This window comes from Aulonocara sp. 'chitande type north' Nkhata Bay, linkage group LG5 (genome assembly GCF_057382095.1).
Source record: "Aulonocara sp. 'chitande type north' Nkhata Bay isolate Kocher_YH1m ecotype deep benthic linkage group LG5, A_spYH_male_GT1.1, whole genome shotgun sequence".
Taxonomy (NCBI): Eukaryota; Metazoa; Chordata; class Actinopteri; order Cichliformes; family Cichlidae; genus Aulonocara; species Aulonocara sp. 'chitande type north' Nkhata Bay.
Genome location: NC_141348.1, coordinates 30020624 through 30042242, shown reverse-complemented (window position 1 = coordinate 30042242; position 21619 = coordinate 30020624). Strand labels below are relative to the sequence as shown.

At 39.4% G+C, this 21619-nt stretch overlaps 1 protein-coding gene across 1 annotated transcript; it reads right to left on the bottom strand.

The window, feature by feature from the left end:
* Positions 1–490: 490 nt before the first annotated feature.
* On the bottom strand, positions 491–21414 carry rab44 (RAB44, member RAS oncogene family). The gene is made up of 9 exons (XM_086292893.1): positions 8588–21414; positions 7894–7961; positions 6421–6491; positions 6196–6333; positions 6022–6103; positions 3135–3249; positions 1826–1924; positions 1641–1717; positions 491–1524 (listed from the first exon to the last, which is right to left on the bottom strand). Exons 1-9 carry the CDS (start codon positions 21083–21085, stop codon positions 1437–1439), a joined length of 13236 nt encoding a protein of 4411 aa, XP_086149019.1. The 5' UTR covers positions 21086–21414; the 3' UTR covers positions 491–1436.
* Between the last annotated feature and the right edge of the window lie 205 nt (positions 21415–21619).

Sequence of the window (21619 nt, the reverse complement as noted above, 5' to 3'; positions counted from 1 at the left end):
AGCTCCAAATAGGCAAAACTGGAGCCCTGCAGGGCCTGAGCTGTTGTTCTTTAACTTTTGTCATTGGCTTGTTTTTCTGGCTCACCACCTGCCCTTGTTCTGATGCGGATTTGCATGCATTCTTCTATTTTTGCTTGCTGAAAGACAAAAAAGTATAACCATGTTAAGCTCATCTGCAACAGCAGAAAAATCTACCATTGCCAGGTAGTTTGATGTTATTGTTGTTTTAACATGTTTAAGCCTGAAACAGAAATAACCACATTACTCAACTGAACTTCTCATAGGTGGGTACATGATTCCCATGGGATCAGTAGTTCTCTTTCCCACAACACCTCCTTTGGGACTATATGAGATTATTGCAGTGGCGCCATTGTTGACATGCTCTTCATACCATTGTCGGACTTGTTTTTCCACTGCTAACACAGTTGTCTTTGTCAGTCTGGAAACCCATAACTTCCATGAGGGCACAAATTAAGTACACAAGCAGACGTTGTTTATCTGGAGATTTATTAATCATGCGACACGCCATTAAAACAATTGGTTTAAAGGTACTTGGTCACAAAGGAAATGCACGGGAACATAAAAATACATTTGCATATATAACTGCTGATCATGTCCCTGGCACTATAATTATAGGGGAGTAATGTTTATTCATAATTATGTGTCAGATCTGACAGTTGTGATGACTGAATTAAGATGAATGCCAACTTAGAAGAAAGGCTAAACAAAATCACAAAAAAGCAAGTATAATTATGTTTAATATATATTTACTATAATAATTATTTACCACTGTACTAGATTTGCTCTCGGTCACATCTTGATCTCTGGTAATATCTGAATGGGGTATTCTCCTGTTTAAATTAATCATACTATATACACATTTACATTAAATTTTAGTATAGTAAATCCATAAAGTGAAGAGGGTGTAGACTAAACATTTAGTCGATGTACAACAACAGAGATGAACTTTGTGAAATTGCACATAAAATCTTAAACTTGTGATTTTAGTTGTTACAGCTTCATCTGGAAAAATGTCAATCGTGTGATTTGAAATTATTTGAAGTTGCACAATATTGCACAAAAATTGTTATATTGCAAGATAAAACACACACGGTGCAAATATAATTAAATACAGTAAGCTTGTATATGTATTAAATTATTGGATAGCTATTAAGCAAACACTGAAAAAGCCTTCACTTTCTGAACTATATAACTTTGGTCACTACTAACTATAAACTAATATTCTAATATAAGGCCTTTGAAGAAATAATTTTATATCTAAATATAACAACACTGAAAATATGCAGTAGTACAAATAATAAAATATAATGCACTGAGTTACAAGAAAGCCAGATGAGTACAGCGTGTTCTTGTTTTCAGGATTTCACCACTTGTTTTTTTTTTCTTTCTTTTTTTTTGAAGACAAACACATTTGTTCAGCAACATCTTGAGCTTTTTTTCTGTTCTGGCTCTTTGTGCAACGCTGTGGCTTCTTCTCTTGAGTCAATTCTTTGACTCAGCTTCCTGGCAACAACACAGCAACAGTGCAATCAGCTGATGACACAGCAGTCGACTTTACAGGGCATATCGATGTTAAAAGATGTGGGTTTTAGAGAAAAACATTAACATTATATACATACCTGGCTACAACTTCCAAAGACTGGATCACGTTTTCACCTGTGGCAGCACTGCACTCCATAAACTCAAAGTCATATTCCTGTGGAGTTGAATGAATATCTGCACTCACTGTGGGTGTTTTGATCATTAAAACTACTGAACTGAATGTGATTGTTTCATGAGTGGGTGTAATGCAACATATTCGCACCTTAGCAAGAATTTCCCCCTGATGAGTTTTAACCCGTCGTTCTGAGCAGTCGCTCTTGTTTCCAAGAAGCAAAACAGTCACATTTTCAGCAGCAGACTCCTGCAGAACAGGAATCATTTTGATAATCTTATTGTATTCTAATTTTTGCCTCATAACTTTTGCACTGTCCACTTCCTGCTGTGACAAAACAAATTTCCCACGTGTGGGACTAATAAAGGTTATCTTATCTTATCTTATCTTATCTTATCTTATGTTATTACAAACTAGTCTAACTTTGCAGGCTGGTTCAACTGTTTCAGACACTCACATCCCGTCCACTATAAATAGTTGATGTTTTAAATTTATTAATACTTTTTTCTACTAATAATCAAAATATGTGCTGCTGTTTTAAATACACAATTCAGTATCACACTTATAAGCCACTTTATTAGGTATACCTGTTAGTACCCCTGTTGGACTCCTTTTTGCCTTCAGAACAACATTAATTCTTCCTGGCATTGATACAACAAGGCACTGAAAACATTTCCCAGAGAGTTTGGTCCATATTGACAAGTGTGCCAAAAAAACCCCAAACATTAAACACCACCACCAGCCTGAATAAGGCAGGACTGATCCATGCTTTCATGTCGTTTACACCAAATTCTGACCTCAGCATACGAATGCTGCAGCAGAAATCGAAACTCATCAGACCAGGCAACGTTTTTCCAGACTACCGTTAACCAACTGTGATGAGCTTGTGTGAATGTAGCCTCAATTTCCTGTTGTTAACTGCCAGGAGTGGCACCCGGTGGGTTATTCTGCTGCTGTAGCCCTTCTCCTTCAAAGCTGATAAGTATTGTGCATTCAGAGATGCTCTTCTGCATACCTTATGGTGGTTATTTGTAATTTTTTTTAAAACTACTGTTGCCTGCTTATCAGATTGAAGCAGCCTGACCATTCTCTGATCTCTCGCAACAAGGCAGGTTGTGAGAGAAAAGTTTATTGTAGATGAGTGTCTGAAATAGATCCAACAACCATGTTCAAAGTTAACTTAAATCATCATTCTTCCTTGTTCTGATGCTGTGTTTGAACATCAGCGGGTAGTCTTCACTATGTCTACAATGCACTTGCATGTGCTTAGTTCATTCCTTTTTTTGAAGCAGTTGAACAGGTGTGCTAATGAAGTGGCCAGTGTAGCCCCGCCTATTAGAACCAAATACACTAAATGAATATAAAAGTAAATCACTGTTTTGACAACATAGCATGTTTAACTAGTAATTTCAACATCTGTTTAAAAAATAGGTGTTGAAGTTTGAAAGGGAAGACATACCTGAATACAGTTTGCCCAGTAACTGACTGCGGAAAAGCTATTGGTGGAGGTGATGTCATACATCAAGAGAAAGGCCTGGGCTTTGTGGAAGACCTGTTTGGTGATACTGTGAAACCTTTAAAGACAGAAAAGCACGACATTAAAGGTGATCTATTAATACTTCCTTTTTGAAACCAGGAAGACACTAGCTCTGCATACTGTAGCACATTCTAATTACTTTCCTCACATTCACTCAAAAGTTAATGTCACAAATTTGTCATTTAATGCAGTTTGCAGAGGCTACCCTGAACATATTTTTCAAGACACACCCATGCCTCAGACTTCCCTCCTTGAACAAGTAAATGTCAGATGTTTTTGTAGTAAAAATAAAATAAATAGATCTTAGAAGCCTGCCCATTAGGTGAAGAGTTGGAATAAAGCTTCACTTTATTGTTGACATTAAGGAGGCTTTTTGTAAACTCTTGGGGAACTGCATGTCTCAAACGCTTTCTCACTCTTGCTATGTTTTTTAGTTGAACTTATCCAACACGAGTCTGCCTAAAATCTGCAGTTAAAAGTGAGCATCTTTAAATTGCATCCGTGTTGAATCCACCTCTGTCACTGGAACAAAATCTGCATTGTATCCTGGAATACAAAACATTATTGAGGAGTGCCAAACCAGTTCTGAAACCAGTTACACTTGAGCAGTCTTTAAATACTGCTCAAGTGTAACTCTGATCTGAGCATATTTGTCTGTTACATGTTGAAATTGGCTGCTATACCGTATCTATCTACAAAAGCAAGTGTTACTTAAGTAAACACTGTTACAAGTAGTAACTGCAGATCTCGGTTGAATTCCAAGGTGTACACACTGCTTTGAACACTGGGTGTCGCCTACTTGGAAGCCTTCCTTGTCAGGCTTCGGAACAGCGGGACAGTGTGTCCTTGGCCATCGGGGAAGTTTATCTATACACTGAAAAAACACAGCCACTCCCTAGAACAGCAAGACTGCATGTGGCACAACATTCAGGACATCCTAAACCACAAAATAATAGCCTGTACCTTTAAAAAAGAGATGGCGTCTTCTCTGATGATTGGCTTTATTTACAAAACAGATATAAAACTGTTCACGTCTGGCTCAAACAAACTCCAAAAAGCAGTAGTTGTTTAGAAAACCTTGATATAGAAATTTGCTTCTTTTTTTCCTCTCTCTCTGGATATGTATGTTTCCTTCAGGATATGTCGCTGTATTGTAGTTTGGGACTCGTGCGTACAAGTCTGTAGTTAACTTTTAGTTTTATGAGCAGTATGATAGAAATGAGTAAGCAGAAATGAACTGTCATGCACAGGTTTTGCCATTTTTCTTGCTTTATTAGAAGGATAGACTTTTTGCACTCATTATGAAGTCATCTTTGCTTTTTCCACCTGGCTCAATTCTACTCCTGACAAACCCATGCTATGAAGGAGAAAATCACAAGGCTTGGCAGAATTCAGAATTTCAACTAGATAATTAACGCACTTTAATGGACAAACTGTGCTTTTTGTCTTTATGACGTCACAGAAATGCAGACGTATTGCTCCCAGTGTTTTTATACTCAGACAAGTTGCTCATTTACAGAATTTAACTAACGTGAAATGTAAAAGATAACCTGAATTCCAGGGCTGTGAAAAGTCAGACAAGTTGGACTTTGATACTGTCATACGTAACACACTGACGACTGTGATATTTGTTATTCTCCTACAGGCAGCCTACTGTGACCTACGTACATTATAATATATGTACTGTTCAAAACAGACTAGAAAAAACATTAATAAAACTCAAAAAACCTGTTAAATGTATTCTCTCCAATGTGGCTTCTTTCAGCGACAAAACTGTGCAAAAGTCTTGATAAACCCCTCATTTCTTTATATTTTGCCTGGAAGGACTTTCTTGTAATTCTTAAAGTGGTCTTAAGCAATAGTTCTCCAGCTTTCTGAAGGTGTTTCAAAGTTTTCCTTTGGATATTGGCTACTTTTTCACTCATTCTTAGTCCAGTCCTTGTACCATAAAATTGACCTTTGAATAATTCAAGCGTAGATGGCATAACATGGCACCTGACTCAAGGGGAGATACATTGTTTTGTCTACAGCAAGGAAACACTTAGCAAAGAACCCATTTTAAATTGTATCTTTGGGCACTTTGTTATTAGCAGCCTGTCAGAAAAACATAATTTGTTCCCATTTCTTTACTTGAATCTATGAAAAATGCCAAAAAATAGCACAGTTTGACAGTCAATAAAACTGTTATGCTTTTATTTTAACCAACAACATGATTCCTAAAGAGTTGCCAGTTTCCAATTTTTTTGTCACTTCTTGGCATGGTGTGCTGTGTGTCCTTACAAATTTAGGAAACTGGACAAATGGAGGACCAAATAATAACTGGCAGGCTTACAAACCAATCTACAGCAGATTACTGCTATCAAAATATAAAGAAACTTAAAGTGGCTCAAGACATTTGCATAGTGATATATAATTTAAATGCTCTGTGAAACATCAAAAAGTTGTCTCACTGATTCATTCTAAGAGGGGCGATCGTGGCTCAAGAGTTGGGAGTTTGCTTTGCAATCGGAAGGTTGCCGGTTCGAGCCCTGGCTTGGACAGTCTCGGTCGTTGTGTCCTTGGGCAAGACACTTCACCCATTGCCTACTGGTGGTGGTCAGAGGGCCCGGTGGCGCCAGTGTCCGGCAGCCTCGCCTCTGTCAGTGCGCCCCAGGGTGGCTGTGGCTACAATGTAGCTTGCCATCACCAGTGTGTGAATGGGTGGATGACTGGATATGTAAAGCGCTTTGGGGTCCTTAGGGACTAGTAAAGCGCTATATAAATACAGACCATTTACCATTTACCATATAAGAGGAAAATTGAGACTTACCTTTCTTGACCTGCTGTGTCCCATAGCTGTAGTATCATAGGCTTTCCATCTATTACAACAGGCCACATCAGCGAATCCAGGCCTATAAACAATATTTACGTGTATATTTAGAGTGTACATCGCTGTGCATACACATTAGTAGGATTAATTGTGAGATTAACACCAGGATCTTACCAATTGAGGAAGGTATATCTAAAGAAAACTTCCCACTTTGAGCTCTTTTCATGAAGGAGGTCTTTCCCACACTGCTGTCTCCAATCATTACCACATTGTAGCGCTTTGATTTGGAGTCTACCACTCCCGGATTACCAACTGAAATTAAAATGTCTGGTCATACATCATCTTTTAATGTAAAATTTCCCTATAATTATTGGTAAGCTGCACTGATCATCTTCTTACCCAGAGAAAATGTTTGATTCTCTTTAACAGGAAAAATTCCAGAATTACAAGGTTGGGCTGAAGTCTTCTCACTGTGGAAAAGACAATCAAACAAACTTCATGACATATACAGTGTAAGGATTTGCAAGGCTGAAATGGTCAGTTTTCAGAATGTCTCAAGCTCATATTTGAGTTGCCGTGCACTGAACATTTGACAAGGAATTTTGTCATTCACTTGATTTGTGATTATTTATTTAAAACAATAGAGATGAGGAAGCTGTGTGCTGTTAAACCACACCACTCTGGTGACATTCACACCTCATCTCTAAGCAGGTCAGCTGAAAACAGTGCATACACTACTACTAAGCTAGTGTACAGTAGTAATTGCATAACTGTATTTTTAAAGCTTGCAAAAAGAAAGAAAGTACCATGCGGTACACAAGTTTTTACCTTATCAAGGCATAACAAGAAATCATCCGGTCATTACCATGTTCTTAAATTATTTTAACTACAGCGTCAGAGGAACAGTCAAGTCAAAATGCAGAAGCAGTGTGCAAAAAACTAAACACACCCTATGATTCTGCATTTTCACAGAATTAAGTTGAAGTAATTGTTTTCTCTGTGACTTTATCAGTCTCTCACATTGCTGTGAAGGAATTTTGGCCCGCTCTTCTTTCAGACATTGTTCCTTTTTACTGAGGTTTGCAGGCATTTGTTAATGCACAGCTCTTGCTACCACATTTAATTTACGTTGAGGCCTGGATTTTATGTGCATTATGGCCAAACATCTCTACTTTGGTCACATCTGTGCAAAGGACATTGTTCGAGAAGTTTGTGGCTTTTTCAAATGCAATATTGCAAACTTCAGCCATGCTGCCATGTTCTTTTTAGAGAGAAGAGGATTTCTCTTGGCAGCATGGCATTGCATGGTCTGACCTAGGGGTGAATTTGTTGGGACGTTCACTTTTGGGAAGATTAGCAGGTGTCTTGAATGTTTAGGGATCGTTGGGAAAGGGACACTTCTGGCTTTATAAAGGTGGTCACACTGAAGCAGTAAAAGTCTACTTAGTTTTACACACACTCCTTCTGAATTTTGACTTAGTTTTTGTTAACTACATAATGACACAGTGTTAATATGTTTTATGTGTAAAAGCTCAGAATAAAAAAAAAAAACAGGTATACTTTCCTTTTGTATGTGACTCAAATAGATTAACAAATTGTAAAATGTTTTCAACAATCTCATGGACATTTTCTTTTGGATGTTACAAAGTGAACTTTGAGGTGACTGATATTACAGTTGTCCGTTGCTATATATGCAATATGAACATGAATATTCGAATATTCAGTATAACACATAACAGACTACACTGTAACAAATTTGGACTTATCTATGAGTTACAGTGAGTAAGTCAAGTAGGAAAGCCAACACTTGAAAGCTAATTAGGTAGCTGGACAACCCTAGCCTTTTTAAAAATATCTGTGTGTTAGACCTACCTCACAGTCTCTGAGTGCTCTTCACTCTTTGAGAGGCCTGATGATGGTTTCTTATCACATTTTCCAACCTGCAGAAAGAAAAGTAGGGCTTTTTATGCTTCTAAATGTGCATGACAAACTCATTTCATGATGTGAAAGTGCAAATTATTCTACTTGGATTAGTTATCATCTAGTAATCAGTCGTCTCCTAATAATATCTGAAGCTGGAATATCTGACATACTGGTTTCCCATTCTTTGTCGATAATAATAATTTATTGTGACATCTTTAAAGCCATTATTTGCTGATCTCATTCAAAGCCCTTATCTGCCAGGTTTCTGAAGAAGGTGAACACATGTTCTCGTTTGCTGTATGTGAAACATGCTATGTAAACCTCACGTTCCTCTTTTTAGTTCCCTGTGTCACAATGACCTTGCCACAAACAATCCAGTTTGCAAAGTGTCTACTGCAAATGGGGTGTAAATAACAATGTAGGCTTGCCTATGTGAAAGAACACTTGTCCAATAATAACTATTCACTATTCACAACTATGCATAGAATTATAAATACAACAAAGTTTAATAAGGTATTGCATTTAATAGTCAAATTTAAATGTAGTCTGTGCATGAGGTTTTGGAAAAATTGAAAACAATTAAGATTTCTACTAAATACTAAAAAACTAAACTAAACAAAAACCCCTAAACATTGCTGCTTACCTCTGAAATTCTGGCATCTGTCCCACTTTGATCATCTATTATTGTGCCCTCTCCTGTTTTGTCTTCTATACGCTGATGTCCACGGGACTTTCGGTTAGATCCCAATTTTCTTCTCCTCCCTCCAGATGCTGATTCTGACACAAAATCATCTTTTAAGGATGTAGACAGGAGGTCATTTGCAGTGTGATGTTCTGTTTCTGCTAGCTGGTCTTGGGAAACAGGCCTCGCTTCAACTGTTTGCTCAGGCAGAGGTTTGAATTTAGACTGACCCGGAGGGCTGATTTCCACTGTTTCAAATACTTTCTGTTTTCCTTGTTCGCCATCATTGTTTTTGTGATCTGTGTGAAGCTGAAGTGCTTCTTCTTTGATTCTGGAGACACTTTCAGTTTCCCCGATGTCTGTTCCAGTCTCCTTCGCTTCGTTATCCACCTCCTGTTTTTGATGGAGCTCTTCTTTGTTTCTGGATCCAAGATTCCTGCGGGTGGAGCCCATCTTTCTTCTCCGGTTGCTCAAATGTAAATTTGGACTTTCACTCCTCATCTCTTGAGTTTTATTATGAGCTCCTTCATTCAAGTTGCTTGGATTTTTCTCACTAGCATCTTGATCTTGTACTTCTTTTATGCTCCCTGGCCTTTCCTCATCGCTATGTGTATTTTGCCTGGCCTCACCAAAAGACACTAAGCTCTCTTCTGCTATGCCAGTGTCTGTGGCAGCCTCGGTATTTGGGGGCAGCAGCTGATTTATGGAGCGTCTGCTTCTACCCGTGACCACAGTGGTTATTTGTGTCTCAGTGTTTGTAAAATTGTCTAGCTGTGGCGGCTCCACAATAACTTCTCTTACACCACCTGTGATAACGCGTGTAACCAGACTGATAGTTTCTTCACGGAGAGAGGAAAACTGTTCAGGAAGAGGGGCCTTAAAATCTTCTACTACTGGTATCACATTGAGCTCTGTACTGCTTGGTACAGAAAAGGTTTCAGCAGCTTCCTGTTGTTTATGAACAGCAGAGAATAACGGTTGTGCAGTTTCATTTTGTGGTATATCTGTAGTTAACGGTAACTCTACCACGTCCAACTTGTCAGTATTCCTCACGTCAGCTTCGGTGTGAAAGTCACTTTCCTTGGTTTCATCTGTGTTGTCTGTTTCTTCCTCTTTTTTTCTGTTGAGTTGACTCCTGCGAGAAGAACCTATCTTTCTCTTCTTCTGTTGTGGATTTATTTGGAAAGTATTTCTGTTACCTGATTGAGTTTGTTCTTGCTGGCTGTTGCTTGCATCCATTGCCTCCAACGCTTCTTCTTTATCAAGCACCTTCAGAGAGCTAGAGCCTTCGATGCCAGCATGAAATGAGGTATGCTGCATGTCTGAGGGAATTTCACAAACTGAGGCTTGTGGTGATTGCATCAGGTGCTTTGTAATTGTGTCACATCCTGTAAGCTGATCTAAATTCATAGCATCTTGAACAACTTTATTTTCCTCATTGAAATCTTTGTTAGATTTGAGAAGTCCATCTGTATTGCTATCCATATTATTCTGTGAGAAAAATGCATCTTCCTCCGACAACTTTTCTTTATTTTTGCCTTCTTTTGCTGTTGAGCTAATCTGCACTTCTTTGTCAATGGATATGAGGTCTTTTTCTTCTTCCTCCTTTGTTATATCTGTTGCTGGTGACATGTCAATTGTTCTGAGTTTGTCATTACTTGTGGGTTTTTCTAAAATGTCATCTTTAGGTTCCTGGTATGCATCAGGGTCCTTGACACCCTGTCTTCCTTTATTTCTTCGGCTTGAACCCATTTTCTTTCTATTCCCTGTATGGCTGAGGCGTGTGTGAATTTCTGTAATGTCCTGAGAATTATCCTGATGGTGGAAGTCCAAAGAGATATTTGTTTCAGATAAGGATGTTTGGTGACTCTCTGTACTTGCGCTGCAGTCAGTCTGATGCATTAATGCACCCTCTGACTGCTTAGCTTTGGTGACCTCAATTGGGTTGCAATGCTCATGTTGTTCCCTATTTGTAGTCAACACATTTTGAGATGCTAAAAATGTTTCTTGTGCAACACTGCATTCAACTTCAGTGCGTTCTCTTGGGCTGGTTTGGTCAGTTGTTATCTCAACTGCAATGGTACAATCTGTTGTTCCACTTAACAAAATATTGCTGGGTAAATTTCCATCCTGCCCTAAAAGTTTTATGTGCTGATCTTTTTTGACTTCTTCCATCCCAGCCTGCACTGGTTTATCATTAATCACTTTAGTATCTCCGTCATTTTGATTTTTAAAGGACTTTTCATGATGTGGCACAGACAGAGAAACATCATGCTTGTTTTCTTGCAGTAATTCTTCAGGTCTTGTAGCCTCTGTTGCTGACATTTCTGTTGTTTCAGGGGTTTCATCATCAATTGCATCTTCATCTTTAAATTCCTTATCACGCTGTCTTCCTTTTATTCTGCGAGTGGATCCCATTTTTCTTCTATTTCCCCTGGATTCGGTGACAGTATGGGTTTGCTTATCTGTGCTCACAGTATTGTCCTGAAGTTGGGACTCAAAAGGTGGAGTTGTTAATGAGAGTCGAGTTTGTAGAGGGAATCCACTGTCTTTAGTATTTGGAACATCACCTCCCTTGATTTCCTGAGTCACAAAGTGCTGTTTAGCTTGGTTGCCATCAGGGTGATGAGGATCTTTGACTTCTTCAGTCAGAGCAGTTTCAGATTTAACCACTTCTTCCATCACAGATTCCAATGGTTTATCTGAAATCACATTAAAGGTTGTCTGATTTTTATCTTCCTTAAGGTTTTCACTTTCAGAAATTAAACTGTCCAGGCTAATCTCAGAATAACTCTTTGCAGTTGGGCTCTGTATGTCAGGAGAATAAGCAGGTGTAGACACTTTAAACATGGAGGTGTCATGTGGCACCGACAGACAAACGTCACGCTTGTTTCTTTGCAGTAATTCTTCAGGTCTTGTAGCCTCTGTTTCTGACATTTCTGTTGTTTCAGGGGTTTCATCACCAATTGCATCTTCATCTTTAAATTCCTTATCACGCTGTCTTCCTTTATTTCTACGAGTGGATCCCATTTTTCTTCTGTTTCCCTTGGAATCTGTGACCGCACGAGATTGCTTATCTGTGCTCACAGTATTGTCCTGAAGTTGGGACTCAAAAGGTGGAGTTGCTAATGAGGTTGGAGATTGTGGGGAGACTCCACCACTTTTGCTGTCTGAAATGTCACCTTCCTCGTTTTCTTGAGTCACAAAGTGCTGCTCAGGTTGTTTGTCATCAGGAGTTGAAACTTCCACTTTGGTTACAGATTCATCAGGACTCTGCACCATCACTTGAAACTGGTAAGTGTTGCTATTTTCAGTTTGGCCTAAGTCTCCAGAAGTAAAGGAAGAGTTTTCTGTGGCATCATCAATCACATTTTCAGATGAGAAATCATTCTGCAGCACTTCTTGAATTTCTGTTCTTTCAACCTCATCTTCATGCATTTTCCTGACAGTTTCATCTGAGTGATTGGCATCTTTGATCTCTTCACGCAGAGCAGTTTCAGATTCATCCACTTCTTCCATCCCAGATTCCAATGGTTTATCTGAAACCACTTTAAAATCTTGCTCATCTTGATTTTCGTGAAGGTTTTCACTTTGAGGAATTAAATGCAGTAATTCTTCAGGTCTTGTAGCCTCTGTTTCTGACATTTCTGTTGTTTCAGGGGTTTCATCAACAATTGCATCTTCATCTTTAAATTCCTTATCACGCTGTCTTCCTTTTATTCTACGAGTGGATCCCATTTTTCTTCTGTTTCCCCTGGATTCTGTGACCGCATGAGATTGCTTATCTGTGCTGACAGTATTATCCTGAAGTTGGGACTCAAAAGGTGGAGTTGCTAATGAGGTTGGAGATTGTGGGGAGACTCCACCACTTTTGCTGTCTGAAATGTCACCTTCCTCGTTTTCTTGAGTCACAAAGTGCTGTTCAGGTTGTTTGTCATCAGGAGTTGAAACTTCCACTTTGGTTACAGATTCATCAGGACTCTGCACCATCACTTGAAACTGGTAAGTGTTGCTATTTTCAGTTTGGCCTAAGTCTCCAGAAGTAAAGGAAGAGTTTTCTGTGGCATCATCAATCACATTTTCAGATGAGAAATCATTCTGCAGCACTTCTTGAATTTCTGTTCTTTCAACCTCATCTTCATGCATTTTCCTGACAGTTTCATCTGAGTGATTGGCATCTTTGACCTCTTCACGCAGAGCAGTTTCAGATTCATCCACTTCTTCCATCCCAGATTCCAATGGTTTATCTGAAACCACTTTAAAATCTTGCTCATCTTGATTTTCGTGAAGGTTTTCACTTTGAGGAATTAAATGCAGTAATTCTTCAGGTCTTGTAGCCTCTGTTTCTGACATTTCTGTTGTTTCAGGGGTTTCATCACCAATTGCATCTTCATCTTTAAATTCCTTATCACGCTGTCTTCCTTTATTTCTACGAGTGGATCCCATTTTTCTTCTGTTTCCCTTGGAATCTGTGACCGCACGAGATTGCTTATCTGTGCTCACAGTATTGTCCTGAAGTTGGGACTCAAAAGGTGGAGTTGCTAATGAGGTTGGAGATTGTGGGGAGACTCCACCACTTTTGCTGTCTGAAATGTCACCTTCCTCGTTTTCTTGAGTCACAAAGTGCTGCTCAGGTTGTTTGTCATCAGGAGTTGAAACTTCCACTTTGGTTACAGATTCATCAGGACTCTGCACCATCACTTGAAACTGGTAAGTGTTGCTATTTTCAGTTTGGCCTAAGTCTCCAGAAGTAAAGGAAGAGTTTTCTGTGGCATCATCAATCACATTTTCAGATGAGAAATCATTCTGCAGCACTTCTTGAATTTCTGTTCTTTCAACCTCATCTTCATGCATTTTCCTGACAGTTTCATCTGAGTGATTGGCATCTTTGATCTCTTCACGCAGAGCAGTTTCAGATTCATCCACTTCTTCCATCCCAGATTCCAATGGTTTATCTGAAACCACTTTAAAATCTTGCTCATCTTGATTTTCGTGAAGGTTTTCACTTTGAGGAATTAAATGCAGTAATTCTTCAGGTCTTGTAGCCTCTGTTTCTGACATTTCTGTTGTTTCAGGGGTTTCATCAACAATTGCATCTTCATCTTTAAATTCCTTATCACGCTGTCTTCCTTTTATTCTACGAGTGGATCCCATTTTTCTTCTGTTTCCCCTGGATTCTGTGACCGCATGAGATTGCTTATCTGTGCTGACAGTATTATCCTGAAGTTGGGACTCAAAAGGTGGAGTTGCTAATGAGGTTGGAGATTGTGGGGAGACTCCACCACTTTTGCTGTCTGAAATGTCACCTTCCTCGTTTTCTTGAGTCACAAAGTGCTGCTCAGGTTGTTTGTCATCAGGAGTTGAAACTTCCACTTTGGTTACAGATTCATCAGGACTCTGCACCATCACTTGAAACTGGTAAGTGTTGCTATTTTCAGTTTGGCCTAAGTCTCCAGAAGTAAAGGAAGAGTTTTCTGTGGCATCATCAATCACATTTTCAGATGAGAAATCATTCTGCAGCACTTCTTGAATTTCTGTTCTTTCAACCTCATCTTCATGCATTTTCCTGACAGTTTCATCTGAGTGATTGGCATCTTTGACCTCTTCACGCAGAGCAGTTTCAGATTCATCCACTTCTTCCATCCCAGATTCCAATGGTTTATCTGAAACCACTTTAAAATCTTGCTCATCTTGATTTTCGTGAAGGTTTTCACTTTGAGGAATTAAATGCAGTAATTCTTCAGGTCTTGTAGCCTCTGTTTCTGACATTTCTGTTGTTTCAGGGGTTTCATCACCAATTGCATCTTCATCTTTAAATTCCTTATCACGCTGTCTTCCTTTTATTCTACGAGTGGATCCCATTTTTCTTCTGTTTCCCCTGGATTCTGTGACCGCATGAGATTGCTTATCTGTGCTGACAGTATTATCCTGAAGTTGGGACTCAAAAGGTGGAGTTGCTAATGAGGTTGGAGATTGTGGGGAGACTCCACCACTTTTGCTGTCTGAAATGTCACCTTCCTCGTTTTCTTGAGTCACAAAGTGCTGTTCAGGTTGTTTGTCATCAGGAGTTGAAACTTCCACTTTGGTTACAGATTCATCAGGACTCTGCACCATCACTTGAAACTGGTAAGTGTTGCTATTTTCAGTTTGGCCTAAGTCTCCAGAAGTAAAGGAAGAGTTTTCTGTGGCATCATCAATCACATTTTCAGATGAGAAATCATTCTGCAGCACTTCTTGAATTTCTGTTCTTTCAACCTCATCTTCATGCATTTTCCTGACAGTTTCATCTGAGTGATTGGCATCTTTGACCTCTTCACGCAGAGCAGTTTCAGATTCATCCACTTCTTCCATCCCAGATTCCAATGGTTTATCTGAAACCACTTTAAAATCTTGCTCATCTTGATTTTCGTGAAGGTTTTCACTTTGAGGAATTAAATGCAGTAATTCTTCAGGTCTTGTAGCCTCTGTTTCTGACATTTCTGTTGTTTCAGGGGTTTCATCACCAATTGCATCTTCATCTTTAAATTCCTTATCACGCTGTCTTCCTTTATTTCTACGAGTGGATCCCATTTTTCTTCTGTTTCCCTTGGAATCTGTGACCGCACGAGATTGCTTATCTGTGCTCACAGTATTGTCCTGAAGTTGGGACTCAAAAGGTGGAGTTGCTAATGAGGTTGGAGATTGTGGGGAGACTCCACCACTTTTGCTGTCTGAAATGTCACCTTCCTCGTTTTCTTGAGTCACAAAGTGCTGCTCAGGTTGTTTGTCATCAGGAGTTGAAACTTCCACTTTGGTTACAGATTCATCAGGACTCTGCACCATCACTTGAAACTGGTAAGTGTTGCTATTTTCAGTTTGGCCTAAGTCTCCAGAAGTAAAGGAAGAGTTTTCTGTGGCATCATCAATCACATTTTCAGATGAGAAATCATTCTGCAGCACTTCTTGAATTTCTGTTCTTTCAACCTCATCTTCATGCATTTTCCTGACAGTTTCATCTGAGTGATTGGCATCTTTGATCTCTTCACGCAGAGCAGTTTCAGATTCATCCACTTCTTCCATCCCAGATTCCAATGGTTTATCTGAAACCACTTTAAAATCTTGCTCATCTTGATTTTCGTGAAGGTTTTCACTTTGAGGAATTAAATGCAGTAATTCTTCAGGTCTTGTAGCCTCTGTTTCTGACATTTCTGTTGTTTCAGGGGTTTCATCACCAATTGCATCTTCATCTTTAAATTCCTTATCACGCTGTCTTCCTTTATTTCTACGAGTGGATCCCATTTTTCTTCTGTTTCCCCTGGATTCTGTGACCGCATGAGATTGCTTATCTGTGCTGACAGTATTATCCTGAAGTTGGGACTCAAAAGGTGGAGTTGCTAATGAGGTTGGAGATTGTGGGGAGACTCCACCACTTTTGCTGTCTGAAATGTCACCTTCCTCGTTTTCTTGAGTCACAAAGTGCTGTTCAGGTTGTTTGTCATCAGGAGTTGAAACTTCCACTTTGGTTACAGATTCATCAGGACTCTGCACCATCACTTGAAACTGGTAAGTGTTGCTATTTTCAGTTTGGCCTAAGTCTCCAGAAGTAAAGGAAGAGTTTTCTGTGGCATCATCAATCACATTTTCAGATGAGAAATCATTCTGCAGCACTTCTTGAATTTCTGTTCTTTCAACCTCATCTTCATGCATTTTCCTGACAGTTTCATCTGAGTGATTGGCATCTTTGATCTCTTCACGCAGAGCAGTTTCAGATTCATCCACTTCTTCCATCCCAGATTCCAATGGTTTATCTGAAACCACTTTAAAATCTTGCTCATCTTGATTTTCGTGAAGGTTTTCACTTTGAGGAATTAAATGCAGTAATTCTTCAGGTCTTGTAGCCTCTGTTTCTGACATTTCTGTTGTTTCAGGGGTTTCATCAACAATTGCATCTTCATCTTTAAATTCCTTATCACGCTGTCTTCCTTTATTTCTACGAGTGGATCCCATTTTTCTTCTGTTTCCCTTGGAATCTGTGACCGCACGAGATTGCTTATCTGTGCTCACAGTATTGTCCTGAAGTTGGGACTCAAAAGGTGGAGTTGCTAATGAGGTTGGAGATTGTGGGGAGACTCCACCACTTTTGCTGTCTGAAATGTCACCTTCCTCGTTTTCTTGAGTCACAAAGTGCTGTTCAGGTTGTTTGTCATCAGGAGTTGAAACTTCCACTTTGGTTACAGATTCATCAGGACTCTGCACCATCACTTGAAACTGGTAAGTGTTGCTATTTTCAGTTTGGCCTAAGTCTCCAGAAGTAAAGGAAGAGTTTTCTGTGGCATCATCAATCACATTTTCAGATGAGAAATCATTCTGCAGCACTTCTTGAATTTCTGTTCTTTCAACCTCATCTTCATGCATTTTCCTGACAGTTTCATCTGAGTGATTGGCATCTTTGACCTCTTCACGCAGAGCAGTTTCAGATTCATCCACTTCTTCCATCCCAGATTCCAATGGTTTATCTGAAACCACTTTAAAATCTTGCTCATCTTGATTTTCGTGAAGGTTTTCACTTTGAGGAATTAAATGCAGTAATTCTTCAGGTCTTGTAGCCTCTGTTTCTGACATTTCTGTTGTTTCAGGGGTTTCATCACCAATTGCATCTTCATCTTTAAATTCCTTATCACGCTGTCTTCCTTTTATTCTACGAGTGGATCCCATTTTTCTTCTGTTTCCCCTGGATTCTGTGACCGCATGAGATTGCTTATCTGTGCTGACAGTATTATCCTGAAGTTGGGACTCAAAAGGTGGAGTTGCTAATGAGGTTGGAGATTGTGGAGAGACTCCACCACCTTTGCTGTCTGAAATGTCACCTTCCTCGTTTCCCTGAGTCACAAAGTGCTGTTCAGGTTGTTTGTCATCAGGAGTTGAAACTTCCACTTTGGTTACAGATTCATCAGGACTCTGCACCATCACTTGAAACTGGTAAGTGTTGCTATTTTCAGTTTGGCCTAAGTCTCCAGAAGTAAAGGAAGAGTTTTCTGTGGCATCATCAATCTCATTTTCAGATGAGAAATCATTCTGCAGCACTTCTTGAATTTCTGTTCTTTCAACCTCATCTTCATGCATTTTCCTGACAGTTTCATCTGAGTGATTGGCATCTTTGATCTCTTCACGCAGAGCAGTTTCAGATTCATCCACTTCTTCCATCCCAGATTCCAATGGTTTATCTGAAACCACTTTAAAATCTTGCTCATCTTGATTTTCGTGAAGGTTTTCACTTTGAGGAATTAAATGCAGTAATTCTTCAGGTCTTGTAGCCTCTGTTTCTGACATTTCTGTTGTTTCAGGGGTTTCATCAACAATTGCATCTTCATCTTTAAATTCCTTATCACGCTGTCTTCCTTTTATTCTACGAGTGGATCCCATTTTTCTTCTGTTTCCCCTGGATTCTGTGACCGCATGAGATTGCTTATCTGTGCTGACAGTATTATCCTGAAGTTGGGACTCAAAAGGTGGAGTTGCTAATGAGGTTGGAGATTGTGGGGAGACTCCACCACTTTTGCTGTCTGAAATGTCACCTTCCTCGTTTTCTTGAGTCACAAAGTGCTGTTCAGGTTGTTTGTCATCAGGAGTTGAAACTTCCACTTTGGTTACAGATTCATCAGGACTCTGCACCATCACTTGAAACTGGTAAGTGTTGCTATTTTCAGTTTGGCCTAAGTCTCCAGAAGTAAAGGAAGAGTTTTCTGTGGCATCATCAATCACATTTTCAGATGAGAAATCATTCTGCAGCACTTCTTGAATTTCTGTTCTTTCAACCTCATCTTCATGCATTTTCCTGACAGTTTCATCTGAGTGATTGGCATCTTTGACCTCTTCACGCAGAGCAGTTTCAGATTCATCCACTTCTTCCATCCCAGATTCCAATGGTTTATCTGAAACCACTTTAAAATCTTCCTCATCTTGATTTTCGTGAAGGTTTTCACTTTGAGGAATTAAATGCAGTAATTCTTCAGGTCTTGTAGCCTCTGTTTCTGACATTTCTGTTGTTTCAGGGGTTTCATCACCAATTGCATCTTCATCTTTAAATTCCTTATCACGCTGTCTTCCTTTATTTCTACGAGTGGATCCCATTTTTCTTCTATTCCCCCTGGATTCGGTGACCGCATGGGATTGCTTATCTGTGCTGACAGTATTGTCCTGAAGTTGGGACTCAAAAGGTGGAGTTGCTAATGAGGTTGGAGATTGTGGAGAGACTCCACCACCTTTGCTGTCTGAAATGTCACCTTCCTCGTTTCCCTGAGTCACAAAGTGCTGTTCAGGTTGTTTGTCATCAGGAGTTGAAACTTCCACTTTGGTTACAGATTCATCAGGACTCTGCACCATCACTTGAAACTGGTAAGTGTTGCTATTTTCAGTTTGGCCTAAGTCTCCAGAAGTAAAGGAAGAGTTTTCTGTGGCATCATCAATCACATTTTCAGATGAGAAATCATTCTGCAGCACTTCTTGAATTTCTGTTCTTTCAACCTCATCTTCATGCATTTTCCTGACAGTTTCATCTGAGTGATTGGCATCTTTGATCTCTTCACGCAGAGCAGTTTCAGATTCATCCACTTCTTCCATCCCAGATTCCAATGGTTTATCTGAAACCACTTTAAAATCTTGCTCATCTTGATTTTCGTGAAGGTTTTCACTTTGAGGAATTAAACTGTTCAAGCTAATCTCAAGATGGCTTGTTGCTGTTGGTTTCTGGACCTCAGGAAAATAAGCAGGTGTAGACATTGTAAAAATGGAGCTGTCATGTGGCACAGACACAGAAACATGCTCGTTTCTTTGCAGTAATTCTTCAGGTCTTGTAGCCTCTGTTGCTGACATTTCTGTTGTTTCAGGGGTTTCATCACCAATTGTCAACTGTCTTGCTTTACTCCTTCGAGTGGATCCCATTTTTCTTCTTTTCCCAATGGAGTCATAGACAGTATGGGTTTGCTCACTTGAAGTCACATTATTGCTTTCAAGTTGGGATTCCAAAAGAGTATTTACTTCAGATGGTATAGTTTGTACTGAACCATTTCTCATATCAACATCACTGTCCTCATTCTCCTCATTTAGAGTTTCTAAATGTCCTTCTTTTCTTTGATGCTCACTTTGTTTGTAATTATTTGACACAGAATCATCAACAGACTTGATAGCATTGCTGATTTCAGTGGCTACCAACTGACTAACTGCTATGTCAGTGATCACTTGTTGCTTGGAATCATACATCTGAATATCCTCATTTTCGTCCTGTAAGCTCTCCGGATGTCTGTTATTTGTAGGATATGCATATTGTTTTTCATTAAGATGTTCCTGCTCTGTGTGAAATACATTGTTTTTTACTTTCATGTCAGATGAGTGAGTATCCATCTCAGTTTGGTCTTCTGGTTTTTCAGAGTAAGTAACAGCATTTTCCGTGATATCAATACCCTGAATTTTAAAGGAGTACTGATTTTGGTACATGTCCTGTATTTCTATGGGCTTAATGTTCACTTCATGTATTTTATTCATAGCACTTTCTGATTGCCATGCTTCTCTAACTTCAGATAAGCTACAAGGATCCTCATTTGCAGTCAACTTCTCTTTTGATGATGAAAATGTTTCCTGCTCAGCACTGCACACGACTTCAATATTTTGTTCCGGGCTGTTTTTATCTGTGGTTATGTTTGGTGTGACTGCCTCTAAAGCTTCAAATTCTACATGTGACTCATTTACCAAGTTGTTACCCTGTAACCTTCCATCCTGCCTGAGCATCTTCTTGTCATCGCTTTCTGTACTTTGTATTTCTGCTACAGAATACGCAGTTGAAGGCTCCTCATCTGGCACGTCACTGGATGACTGTTGAGCCACAGGATGCATGTTTTCTTTGATTTCTTCACTTTGCATGTCAGATTTGTCAATCTCTTCAAGCTTGATTTCATTTCTACAAGGGTTGCACTCTTGCAGATTATTGATTTCAGGAGTTAACATTTCCATTTCACCCTCAGAATTTTTATCATGTGTACTTTCTGAACAGTCCTTAGCTAGTGCAGACACATGATCACTTCCTTGACCGAATTCTTCCTGCTGCTTAAGTTCCACTGCCCGTGGCGTTTGTATTGTTTCAAAGGTTTCATTACCCCTGCTTTTTTCCTCAAGTTCCTTTCCAGGGTTGCGGTAAGGTTCAGTTTCTAAATCATTTACCAACTGCTTTCCTTTACTGCGCCGATTAGACCCAATTTTTCTCCGGTTAAACTTGACCTCTGCTGAAGGTGGATGTCGAGTTTCTGGTTTAGAATCCTCTCGGCTGGATAAAACATTTAAAGATTCAGTACTTTCGTCTGCTGCGTAGCCTTGTGCCACAGAGGAAGCTTCTGTTAAGTGGTACTCATCAGCCTTAGGTACTTCATTTTGGCTTTGTGCCACTCGTCGTGACCCAAGTCGCTTTTTCTTTGCATTTTGCGAAGACATGACTTGAAATCCTTTCTCCTAAACATGAAATATTCAGTCATGTAATGTATTTGCAAATCCAGTTGCAATCTACAGCATACAAATTTAGAACAGAACACTAAAAGTAGTTGACTGAATATAAAAAAAATAAAAAAATATTCAAAACAATGCGAGACACCAATATACATTAACATGTGCACCAAATGTGTTAACACCAAATGTTAGGCAAGCAAGTGAAAACGCTGCCGTTAACTAAACTGCAACTATTTCATTTACCTAAACATAAGATTGATGAGTTGCGTAAATTTAGCTAAATGTCTTCTACAAAAAAAACAAAACAAAAAACAAAACTTATAACACCACGTGTACTTACCACCGAAATCTGGCAACTCCTCGTGTCACAGCATGAGCTGCTGTGTTATGTCAAGTCATGCCTCTGTTCAATAGGAGTTACATTTCACACATGGGGGTGTGTTTCAATGGCAACTGTGTCAAGCTTCCTGTGTGGGCTACATTTGCAGCAAACTATAGTACTTCCTGAATTTAAAACGGGTT